The 13,075-nt window shown below is 43.1% G+C and overlaps 1 protein-coding gene across 1 annotated transcript in view; it reads right to left on the bottom strand.

Moving 5' to 3' along the window:
* The window catches only part of mrc2 (mannose receptor, C type 2), a 34,947-nt gene that overhangs the window by 9,262 nt on the left and 12,610 nt on the right, over window positions 1-13,075 (bottom strand). Inside the window, exons 2-9 of the mRNA XM_027003360.2 lie at window positions 7,955-8,392; window positions 5,742-5,915; window positions 5,434-5,598; window positions 5,002-5,115; window positions 4,609-4,752; window positions 4,007-4,198; window positions 3,543-3,697; window positions 1,978-2,082 (exon numbers count right to left, since the gene is read on the bottom strand). Coding sequence (XP_026859161.2) covers window positions 1,978-2,082; window positions 3,543-3,697; window positions 4,007-4,198; window positions 4,609-4,752; window positions 5,002-5,115; window positions 5,434-5,598; window positions 5,742-5,915; window positions 7,955-8,392 — 1,487 coding nt within the window. The remainder of the gene's footprint in view (window positions 1-1,977; window positions 2,083-3,542; window positions 3,698-4,006; window positions 4,199-4,608; window positions 4,753-5,001; window positions 5,116-5,433; window positions 5,599-5,741; window positions 5,916-7,954; window positions 8,393-13,075) is intronic.

Below are 13,075 nucleotides of genomic sequence, written 5' to 3' on the forward strand. Positions count from 1 at the left end.
AGAACAAAATGGAGAAATGGAGAGAGGGAGAGAAAGAAACAAAGAGAAAATTATTTGTATGTATGTGTAATGACATCCTGAGAGAGATAGAGAGAGAAATAAAGATCTTGAATGCATTTTAAAGACAACTTGACCTCTTGATAGGAGGGTAAATAACACAAAAACCTTGAGTTGGGTGTGTGTGGGGGGGTGGGGGGGGCAGATGTGTTCTCTCTCTGAGCACCTGAACTCTCAATAACTCCTAAAACCCAAACACTGAACCAGACAAACTTGCACAGAACTCATTTGGAAGAACACAAACAGGAATTTCATATAAAAGTAATTATTTATTTTGGCTGCATGTTGGTTGCAAATCAGATGGAAAAATGTGGTGGCCCCACATTTGAACTTTGAACTACTACAGCTGATCACCAAACAGCAGGGTGACCAAGGAGATCATGAGGACCAAAACATAACCATAAGAATCACACTCAACAGACATACAAAAATGTATTTACCTAACAAAAAAGCATGTGTTAAAATGTTTTACATTAGGAAAATACTATATTTGGAAATGACCTTAATTTAAAAATAAAGGACAGAGGAAAGAGAAATAGGGCACAGGGCTGTAAAGAATAGAAGAGAAAGAATAAAAGAAGAGAAATGTAATATAAGAGATGAATGAGGCCAAGAAGACAAACAGGTTTAGCAGATGTATGAAGGTACTCATGACTTTCTGCATGTGTGTGTGTGTGTGTGGTTTGGTTGACCTCCTCAGCTTTCTGGAACAAAGTGTGTGGTTGTGGGTTGTGAGACTGGGAGTAGAAAGTGTGCGTGTGTGCGAGACGGCAATATTTACAATATGTCTTTGGCAGGTTTGTGCAGACTGACTACATTCGGGCTCTAACAGCATGACACAGCAGCTGTTCTCAAAAGACCCTTTATATGAAAGAGAATGTGAGACAGAGAGAGAGAGAGAGAGAGAGAGAGAGAGAGAGAGAGAGAGAGAGAAAGAAAGAGCAGCTTGGAAACCTGATCTCACGATGAAGAATAGGAGAGAAAGAGAGAGAGAGAGAGAGAGAGAGAGAGAGAGAGAGAGAGAGAGAGAGAGAAATATAGGGGCCATAGTAACAAAAGAAAAAAGAACAAAAAAAGAGGTGAGGACAGACTGCGGTATGTATCGTGTAGGGATAAAGGGATGCATGGTCTAGGGATAGACAGAATAGGTATGCTTGGTGTAAGAATGTGAGGATGAATGGGGTATGTATGGATGGTTACATTGGTGGTGTAAGGATGTAACAATGCAGTAAGCGATGTAATGATATTATAGAGATGGATGGTGTAGGGACGAGTGGTGTAAGAATATAGAGATGGTGTTGTAGGGCTGGGTAGTTTAGGTGATGGCTGGTAGTAATGGCTGGTGTAGGGATGTAGGAAAGAGTGATGTAAAGATGCATGGATGGGTGGTGTAAGGATGCAGGGATAGGAATTGTAGGGATGGGCGATGTAAGGCTCTAGGGATGGGTTGTGTAGGAAGGAATGAGTGGTGTAAGGATGTAGGGATGGGTTGTGTAGGAATGGGTGGTGTAAGGTTGTAGGGATGGGTTGTGTAGGAATGGGTGGTGTAAGGATGCAGGGATGGGTTGTGTAGGAATGGGTGGTGTAAGGATGCAGGGATGGGTTGTGTAGGAATGGGTGGTGTAAGGATGTAGGGATGGGTTGTGTAGGAATGGGTGGTGTAAGGATGTAGGGATGGGTTGTGTAGGAATGGGTGGTGTAAGGATGTAGGGATGGGTTGTGTAGGAATGGGTGGTGTAAGGATGTAGGGATGGGTTGTGTAGGAATGGGTGGTGTAAGGATGTAGGGATGGGTTGTGTAGGAATGGGTGGTGTAAGGATGCAGGGATGGGTTGTGTAGGAATAGATGGTGTAAAGATGTAGGGATAAGCTGTGTAGGAATGGGTGGTGTAAGGATGTAGGGATAGGTGGGGTATTATACCGGTCTGCAGCCATGCTCTTGGATTTGCCCATCTGTCTTCTGCGCAGCCTTCTTACAAATGGAGGACAGAGAGAAATTACAGGGGCTGTCATTCCAGCGGCCTTCCTACACAGTCAATCACACACACACACACACACACACACACACACACACACATACACACACACACACACACACACACACATACACACACACACACACACATACACACACACAACCAAAATGTTACACAGTGTCATTTCAGGTTAATAATACCTTTTCTAATTAATTGTTTATGCATCTTTGCTTCTGCATACGCATACGCATTCTCACATTGCACAGCTGAGATCTTCAGCATGCCCGGAGAGGTCTAAGGAACCCGCTCACTGCAGAATGCCTCACTAACCTGGCACGCGCCTCTGGAAGGGAGAGGAGCTGCTGATTGTGTCAGGCAGTGGTAAAGTTGCCAGCTGCCTTGCCCCTCCATGTCCGACTGCCCAGCAGTGGCAACCCTGACCACCTCCCTGCAGTGAGAACCCTGAACCCATGGTGTCATGCTTTTTGTGTGCAAAGATCTAAAGGATTAGGACTTCCATAACCTGACCGCCAGCCAGTTAGCTAGTGCTTGTTCTCGTTCTTCTTGTGAGGGGTTTTTCATTTGATGGTGTCATGCTGTGGACAGACGGAGGTGTGTTTCTAGGGCAATGCATTTATTTTCACACAAATTATGTCCATTAACAAATTACTACCACTCGTTCAGGTAATACATTTGCTTGGGCATATTTCATATTTCACCCACAGGATGTAAATAAATTTACATAACTTTACATAAACATACATAAAGGCTACATTTTCAAATGCTTCTTGAATATCATGGTAATGTTGCTGATGTTTGGAGCAGTAATGGATGAACCACTCTTAGGTATCTTCCTAAGGTAGTCCTTGGTAAACGCATCATCCTAAGTTAGTCCTTGGTAAATGCATCGTTGTTAGTAAGTCCTTGGTAAACACTCTACTTATATGACAGACAAGACAAAGCAGACATCAGCTCAAACCAGCAGTTGAGAGCCAGTGCTGTTTCTCTCCATAAATGCAGTTAGGTATAAGTGCATCCAGAAAAATCACCATCTCCAGTGTACTGCTGAACACTACAGATCTGGCTGGGTGAAGTGCCTTCACCACCCAGCACACACCATTTACACAAAGAGGGTACATCAGCTAATGTCACCCTGTTACATTAACCTAGTGAGATCATTGTAAGAATGATTTTAAGACCATGTGTTTGTCTCACATTGACCCCTAATTCCATTTTCAGCAAGGAAACTTGGGGTTCAGCTATTTTGTAGCATATGATGCCCATGATACACATTAGGTTAAGCACACGACACATTACCAAGGTCGGCATTCCCAATCTAAACTTGGGAGGGAAAGCAGTTAAATTTAAGCTTTCTTTGAACTCTGGGTAATAGAGGAATAACAGAGTGGAGACACAAAGTGATCCTGAGTGGGAAATGACTGGGGTTCTCTATTCCACCAGCAGTTCGGTCCCTCTCAGCAGCCTCAAAGATGAGAGGGGAGGCACTCACAGGGCCCCACATGGTGACGCAGTCCTCCTGGGTGTTCAGAAAGTTATTGGGTTCGAATGGGTGCCAGAAGGTGAAGATGACAGGGGTGCGGTCCGTCCACTCGAAGTTCATCTGCATGGCCGTGTCATGAAGGCCCAGCCACAACTCGTCTACCTCTGAAAGAGAGCCACAGACCAAGGTGTTTTATTTAAATTATGTATGCATGCATGTTTATTTACTTCATTACTGCATTTATAATTTTTTATTTTGCTTTTTATTTAGCTTATTGCTGGGGCTAAAAGACAGGAAATTGCTAACATTTTGACCTTTTTGCAGACAAAAAATGAAAGCTTTATTTGAGAAACTTCTTTGGGTCCCTGTGATAAAAGTGAGGGTTATGTTTAGGGAGTTGATTTAGCTGTAATGGAAACACTCCCCAAAAATGACACATCACTGTGTTTGTGTGTGTGTGTGTGTGTGTGTACCTTTTTTCATGTGCACAGTAATAAACTCCAGCTCGGACAGTGTGTGGATACTGGCTAAGTGGGCATCCATCTTCTGGCAGGTCTTCTCCGCTGAGTTCCAGTCCAGCTTGTCAGAGTTCAGCCGGTAGCAGCCAGCCTGGAAGTTCTGCCAGCCTACATCACACTGGTACTGCTCATCATCCGCCCACGAGTCTGGCACAAACACCCAGAGCAGATATGCTTAGACACACAAAAGCATGCACAGACAGGCGCAGACATACAAAGACACACATAGACACATGCGCGGACACACACATAGACACACACTGACACACTCTGACATGCACAGACATGCAGACATGCACAGACATGCACAGACATAAACATACACACAGACACATCCGAACACGCAGACAAGCACTGTATTGCAAACTCTGCCCTGGGCTTTGGATGGTTTTAGCATAAAACTGCTGGGCAATTCTATACTGAATCATTGACCGCAGAAACATTCACACACACATTCACCCACCTGCACATCCACAGATACAGACACTCTGTTGTAGACAGAGAAACACAAACCCCCACAGAGCCACATGGAGGCACACTCAGCCTCACTGAGGTACCTGTGGTGAAGGGGTCAAGTGTGGCGTTGGGTCTTTTCTTGCAGATGTAGGGCAGGGCCACAGAGCAGTCACGGTTCTGCCAGTGGCCTGAGCTCTCCGTGCGGATCACCCCACAGTTCTGATCCTCCTCGTGGTTTGGCTGGTCTACAACACACACATGCACACACACACATGTAAACACATGTACACAAGTATGAGGAAACACTCATGCACACAGGCATATGGAAACACATGCACACTTATATGAATCAGTTCTGTCTTATACATGAGTCAGTTCAAACATTTAAGATAGCTTAAGTAATTAACCAATGAATGAAGCCATTGTTTCACTGGGAAGACATCAAAGAGCATGTGTTGTAAAGCGTGTGGCTTTTGGAGCGTGGTTTATCTCACCCGTCTCCCAATTGAGGTATTTCAGAGGGGCAGAATCAGCCCACTGCCAGCCTCCGTTAAGGTCCAGATCATTCAGACCCATCCACAGGGTGGCGCTATAACCAGTGAGAAAACCTGTAGATCACACACACACACACACACACACACACACACACAGAAATAAACATTGTGTCTTCTGCAAACGTATTCATTCAACAATTACTACATAACACACACCACAACAGGACTGCTTCTGTAGCTTCCATCCCCATAGCACTCCTCTACCTATATCTCATCGTTCATTCCTCTCTTTAATCTTGGGGACTCATTTTCCCCTTGAACCTATTATTAGTTACTACACACTAAATTATATGCCCTAGTTTCTACATATTTCATTATCATCATCATCATCATCATCATCACTGTCTCTGTCTCTTTCTCTTGCTCTCTTACCGTTGATGTAACTCTGCTCCTCCACCTTGGTGATGCTCAGTAGGTCTGCCCCCTGCTGTTGGCAGCTTGTACGAGCTTCACTCCATGACAATGTGGCCTGGAAATTGAACTGGTAGCAGTTGTCCATCAGAGAGTCCGTGTCCCAGAAAGTCTCACAGTCTGCACCTATGTACACAGAGAGGGAGAACAGCTGACTAAAAACTGAACTGAAGCCAGTCAGCATCTATGATTTATTTGAATCATTCAAACAAACACTGTGGATGTGAGGATGAACAGAGGGCTGTGTTGCTCTGGCAGGCTGGTCTTACTCTTAATGGGACAGAACCCCCAGCGCTCGTCCTTGCCGTAGTCATGGGTGGTGGCACACCAAAGATGGCCGTCTTCCCTCCCTACGTTGGTGCAGCTGTGAAACCACTGGCCATCATACAAGAAGGGTAGGTAGCATGGTCTCCCATGGGAATTCCCCTGGATGGTGTAGATCTCTATGTGGGATAGGGTCACAGAGAAAGGACTTCAACTCTCTGCATGCATTAGTGGTGATAGAGCCCTTCTTCTTGTTCTTGTTCAACCTCTCTTGATGAGTACTTTCAGAATTGGCCAAAAACACTTCAGCTGCTGTTTATGTACCAGCAAGCTGCAATCATTATTACCCACATTTGGCCGGGATCAGACAGAAAGAGCCTTTAAAGAATTAATTAGTGATGAACTCATGATAAAATATGTTGTTTTGGTTTTTTAAAATCTGTTTTATTTGATGTCTATTTTATTTGTAATTGTGTGACAGTATTAAGTGGAGCGTTCTGTGTGCCCCAGGGAGGGCTACAGTGTGGGTAAGTGTGCACTGCGCCATCCTGATGAAGAACCTCGCAGTGGGAAAGACTTGGCCCTCACTCTCTGTTCCTGTCTCTCTTTTACTCAGTTCTGACTGAGGTTAATCTCTACAGTCAAACAGAATGCTGTGAGGTTTCCATAGTAACAGCCACATTCCGACAGAAGAGCAACAGGGAGAAAGAAAGAGTGAAGGGCAGAGACAGAAGGAGCAAAGGGAGAGAACAAAAGAGAGAGAGAGAGAGAGAGAGAGAGAGAGAGAGACATACAATACATTCAGAGAGGGGAAGAGAGAGAAAGAGGGAGAGAGAGGGAGAGGGAGGGAGAGACGTGATAAAATACGATCATGAATGAATATGTTAGACAGGGAGAGGCATGCAGAAAGAGAGAAAGAACTTTCAAGTGCATCGGTCTTCCTTTGACTGTCACAGGGCTGAGCAAAAAAACTTCACAGGGCCTTAACACACCTAGCCAGACAGCCACACCCACACACACACACACAGACAGACACAGACACACTCTCACACACACACCAACTCTCCGAGTGAGTAATGGTAGTGGCATGTCCTCTTCAGGTCTGAGTACACTCCATTCCAGTTGCTGCTGCATAAACTAGAGTAGCGGGTAGAACAGGGGGAGGAACAGGAGGGCTGGTGGGGCAGGCTCGGTGTGGCTCGCCCCGGCCCTTTCCCCCGATCAAAATTTCACACTTCCTATGACAACTGTAACAGCTATCACTGATCACCAAATCATGCTTGAAAACCTGGAACTCAGTCTCTAGGTTCTGTCTGGACTTTCACAGTCATTCAGATTTTCTTATATGTTACTTTTGTTGATGTCTTGGATGTCATAATGACATTCTGATGTTGTGGCATGGGACCAATGCCAAGATGCTAAAGAGGTCACAATGATTCATCATAATTCCATGCATCATACACATGAAGGACGACTAAGGAATAAATCGGTTAATGAATAAACAGTTAACACAGTAGCAAATATCATGAATGTGTACTTTGCAATTTAGTATTTTTAGATAGAGTGGTGGATTCACACTTACTTTAACCTGATTTGTTTTTCTTTGGACCATCTGACATTTTTCTTCTTCAATTTTCCAGGAGGAACTGAATATGTAAGGTGCTTTATTTAACCAGATTACAGTGATTAAAATAGCTATTGAATTAACAAAGACTGTCAAGAATGGAAGGTTATAGAATATTGTAGCATAGGATTAAAGCATAATTTTAGATTTTGGCGTTATATGACAATTTATGAGGCAAAAACAACATTAAAACAACCATGCCTTGACAGGTAGCGGCAGACGGGAGCTCTGAGCTCAGGCAGTTGGACAGTCCAGCTGTCAGATGGTGACTCTCTCCAGTTTGATGTTTTCAAACAATCTAGCCTATTCACTGGCTGCCTCTCGGGCAAACAGCCAATGATCTGCATTCAGAGTTGCCCTCGAATACAAATTTGCTTGCATGATGCTGATCCTGGTGTAAAGAAACCCAGATGTGCCTACTATGGCTCTCAAGCAATCTTTTACCATTACCACTTTCTACCATTATTACTACATTCTACTGTCATTCCATCTACATTTTAACCTTATTTTTGAGCTCAGGTCAAGTTATGGGTTTATTGCGAGTTTATTATTATGGGTTACAGGCAAGGGCAGAACATGTGTCACATGTCTTACCGCGGTACGTCTTGGCACACAGGTCCTGCTCATCCCTGTACAGCCTCCACTGCAAGCTTTCGGGTGGAGGTCTGATGCGCAGCGAGTGGACAGCTGAGCCGTTGCTGCCGGCCACAGGCATCTTTGGGTTGGGCAGGTAGGTGTTGAGGGTCTCTAGGAACTTGCTGCAGCTCCAGGTCCACCGGACCCGAGGCGGCTCCCAGTCACAGCGAAACACGCCCAACGGAGACCCGTCCGCTGGGCCGCTCATGTTGCCCACGGTGATGCCCAGGCAGAGGGAGGAGCCTATGTTGAAGAGGCGGTTCCTGGTGACCCACTTCCAGAGCTGAGCATCTCCCTCACAGGACGAGGACAGGTATAGCACATGGTCCCGCACCCCCAGACAGCCCTGGGCCCCCTCGTGAAAAAGCGCAAATGCGTCTGAGTCAGCCCTGTGTGCTGAGAGGAGGGAAGAAGGGGGAGAGAAAGAAAAAGAGATAGAGAGAAAAGAAAGAGGGAGAGAAAGAGACAGATACAGGGGAGGGAAATACAAGGGAGAGAAATACATAGAATTACATAGAGTTACCAAGAGATAGAAGGATAAAGGACATAATCAATATCTATAATAAATGTACATAGACTCATTCTTTAAAAAATCATTATGTGAATGTTGTGTGGGAAAAAAATATATAATCAATATTCATTCTAAGTGGATATGGACCCAACCTAATCATTACAAACCATCAAACTTCCATAAATCGAAACACAACAACAAATAGCACAAATTCAGTGCCCTGCAACAGTAATCAACCCTGCAGCATCGTCTATTTAATCTGGGTTACAAATGACTCTAATAATGACTGTCTCAGCTGTCATTTATGTTACAAACCAATACACTCTTAAAGTAAATCAAAAGCAAAAATTCATTTTTAATCAGCAAATGTTTAAAAACTATATAAAAAGTCAAAACATTCTGCTTGCATATTCAACCCCTATGACTAATCTTGCAATCCTGCAATGACATCTTTACGTCTGTTCCTATATTTTGCACCAGTCATCCTTTTTTTATCAATATGTTCAGTCTTCACTGAAGAAAAGCATCCACGTAACAGGATGTTGTCAGCACCATGCTTCAGTGTTGGGGTGGTGTTGGTTTGAGGATTAAACAAGGCCAGATTTGTACTTCATATAGCATTTTGAAGTTTGGCCAAAACCTCAGAGATTTTGTCTCATTTGACCACAAAGGCTTATCACACATTCTGGGTCACTCTGATGCCCTCAGCAAACTGCAGACACGCAGTGATGTGTTTTTCCTTCAGGAATGGCTTCTCATCAGCCACCCTCCTAGAGCTCCTGGTGCAGTTTCACTCCCGGCTCACCCACTGAACTCTGCTGCTCCATCAGACTGGTTGTTGTGGCTTCTGCACTGTGGATTCCCTCCCACGTTCCCTTCCAGCTCTGATAGTAGGTTTGATATTTGGACTTGTCTAGGCAGTGACTAGGCAGTATAATGCATCTATTTCTTCACTACTGAAAAACAGTGTTCACTGGGATATCAGTACACTCGGATATTATTTTGTAGCCTGTGCATGTCTATAACTATATCTGTAAGAATGCTCATTGGTCTCGTTTTCACAGCTTTTCCTATAAATGCTGTTCTTTTCTGTTTATTTTTGTGAAGTCTTGTTTGCCTGGTTTTACGTTTCTGAGCCATTCTTGTTATTGTTGTTTTGTCTTTCCGGTTTTAACTGTAGCCTATTTACCTGTTTTTCTCTCTCTTGCCTGCCTCTAGCTTGGTTCTTATTTACTAATTGTTAGCTTCCTGGATACCTGTTTTGTTACTGTGTTGTGGATTTGCCTGTTTTATTACAGTGAGTTTGGCTTGCCCTTCCACTATTAAAATTTAATCTGTGTGTGCCTCTCAATTCTCTGAACCTGACACACTAACAATAATACAACCTATACGCAAACACAGTTTTAGAAACATGACCAGAGGTACTTAAATAAAAGGGTTCATTTGTACAGAAAAGGAGACCTTTTAAAAATGATTTCAGGTTGAGGCTAACTGTAAATCAACTCTGTCCACCTTTAGGGTAATATGTTTCATCTGTGTAAACTAGAAGTTTCCACAATACAGAAAGCATTTTTATTTTTCCAGTTTTTGTCACAATATATTTACTTACACAACATCACATTCATTTAAATTAATTAATTTTGAGGGTTAATCTTTTAAAATAAAACACAAAACAAAATTTCAAAGTGGCAAATATAATCCAGACAAATCTGATGACCTTTAAAGGGGTGGAATACTTTTGCAAGGCACTATATAATTTGCAATATTTTATTAATGGTACAATAAAAAGATATTTATATCAGGAAGTACCACTCAGCACATGCCAAAACACTACAAAAGTAGAGAATAGTCTAAATTGCCTCATTTCAAAGTCTAATTTTCTGCAACATACTTATAGACTTGTTATGCTAACTTGGACTGATTATCTGTGAAGTGAAAAGTACTTCCACATGTTCAATTGAAGGACACATTTGTTTATGCACCAGAGTAAGTGTTTGTTTTGTAAAAACTATTGAGCTGTGACCTGATATGACCTTCTTCTCACAGTGGAAGAATTTTGGGTTACCACTGAGTAAAGTTATTAGACTGCATTCATATTTCTCACACTGCCTTTATGCTTTATTGCTTGATGGTTTGGCTTTGTAACATATCATATCTCGAGCTACAAAATACATAAACTACAAAGTTGTTAAAGCAGCAGTTTAAAAAGATTAGAACATTGGCGGCAAAGGGTAAAATTTTTGAAATATACAAAAACAAAGGAAGAGGGAAGTAGAAGGTGAAAAAGAGTGAGAACGGGAGCGGGAGCGGTGTGTATCTGGGCTGGACTATGGCCACTGCCAGAGACACGGTGTGGGAGAGAGGAATGCTGGGACCCATAACCCCGCAGCTTTCCCGAAAGCTAATGTGGTTTCCTCTCATCCCTCTCTCTCCTTCCCCCTCTTCTGCTTGGAAGGAGAGGAGTGGTGAGGGTGTGAAGTTACAACCAGAGATTTACCAGGAGAGTGAGAAAAAGAATAACTACAGTGAAAGAGGGCAAAAGACAAAAAGGCAGAAGGAGAGAAAAGAGAAAGAACATGACACTGAGAATGACAGGGAAAAGCAAAAACAAACAAAAAAACAAAACAACAAAAACAAACAAAGAAACAAACAAAAAACAAAAAGAAAGAGAAAGTAGAACAAAGCATGCAGTGAGAGAGGGGGCTCCAAGCCAAGGCCACACAGACCCCAGTGAGTGAAGAACATAGAGGGAAAGGAGCTCCCCCCTACTCCAGCTCTCTGAGAATAAATACAGTCACACGAAAAGATAGCAAGCTACAGCACACCCATGCCAAACTCTCAAGGCAAATGGTTTTACAGTAACTGTGACCTGAATTAAAATCAAATGAATCGCACACAAATACAAGCCAAAAAGCAGTAATAGTTCGGAATTAGGCTTTTGAGTTAAATATAACCGTATCTGCCTCCAACACGCACCACATACTCCCACACCTCCAGTCTCCATCATCATTATGTACATACCGCAGCTAACGATGACGATGACGATGACGATGACAACAACAACAGGGAGAGGACCGCAAACCTTCTTCCATAAAGTGGAAATGGAGGCAGTGAAACACAACAAAGGGACAAAAAGGCAAACCACAGTGAGCTCCGGATATCTTCAGCCTTCCTCTCAAATTGGGAGTGAATGGTGTGGTCTAATTGAAGTCTGCTCAGCCAATCTCAGGAGCACGCAATGAGTCGGTGATCCACCCGATGGGGCCAAGCCATAACTGCACAACTGTGTGTGTGTGTGTGTGTGTTTTCTGCCTGTGGGGGCACTCTCTGTGTGTCAGTTGTGCATTTGTGTAACTGTGTGTGTGGCTTGTGTGTATGCAATTCAGGGGTTGTAATTGGATATAATTGCTGCCCTCCTCTGTTCTCTCTGCATTGTTTTCTGCTCAGATCAAGTGAGGGCCAGCAGTTGACAGGGGTTTATTTGGTCTGCTGCCATAAACGTATCATAAACAGGAAAAAGCCCTGGCCTCGGGAAGACTTCAGAATTGAGGGGAGCTGAGAATGCAGAAAGAACAAACGTCACATATGTGAAGGCAGAGATCGTAATTTAGTTTTGTTAAACTGGGTTGATATTTACACGAAGCAGTTGATTCTGCTTTTTAGTGAAGTTTGGGCCATGCCAGAGAGGGATTACTCCTGTATTTTCAACCTCTTTCTCCTGCCGGAACTGAAGTCACCTTATATCCACTCAACAGACAAGTGGTCATGTGACAAAAGAGAGCACTGTGACAGGTGGAAAGACAACAAAAGACATCTTTTATTACATCATTGTGGGACGGGTAGGCATTGTTAAAGAGGGGAGCTTTAGGAGACACTTGGTAGGCTGTAAACCTCAAAGGCTTTCCTTTTTTCCTGGTGCTGCTGACTGGCAAAAATGTCACACATAGCATTTAGCTACAGAAGGATGAAGGGCATTGATGTTTCGCAATTCGTCTCAGATCGTGTTGATTCCATCATGCTGAATTCCTGTTTAGTATTGATAAAATGGAATTTTTGAAAGAAATGCAAACTATTAGATGATGAAATCTCACTGCAAGTGTCTACCTCAGTTCAGAGGGTTTTTGCACTGGTGAGCACTCCTACCTTTTGAGCAGTGAGAAGCAGATGGAAGCAAACAGAATTGGGCTATTTATAACAAAGTTGTTATATATGATTAACACATGATTAAGCAATTGCCACCATGCACTGCACACAGGCCTAATTTGGTTATTGTTCCATATCAGATCATCTTAGGTCAGATCTAGATATGGATTGGATTTAAGTTAATGAAGGAAATTTGCTTCTGTTTACACTTAGCCAATGATACTATATGTACTGCACACAAAATCCAAACAAAAAACATCTCTTTGTAACCTGATTGGATATCTAGCTACAGTTCATTAGGGTAAAATATCTAAGATGCTACACCTTGAAATGAATTAATGATCATTAATTTGATGATTAATTTGGTAGCTGCTGTGGTGCAGGCTGCAGTCAAGACATGCAGGCGGTGCTATATTTTAGCTACA

Source organism: Electrophorus electricus, chromosome 1, assembly GCF_013358815.1.
Source record: "Electrophorus electricus isolate fEleEle1 chromosome 1, fEleEle1.pri, whole genome shotgun sequence".
NCBI lineage: Eukaryota > Metazoa > Chordata > Actinopteri > Gymnotiformes > Gymnotidae > Electrophorus > Electrophorus electricus.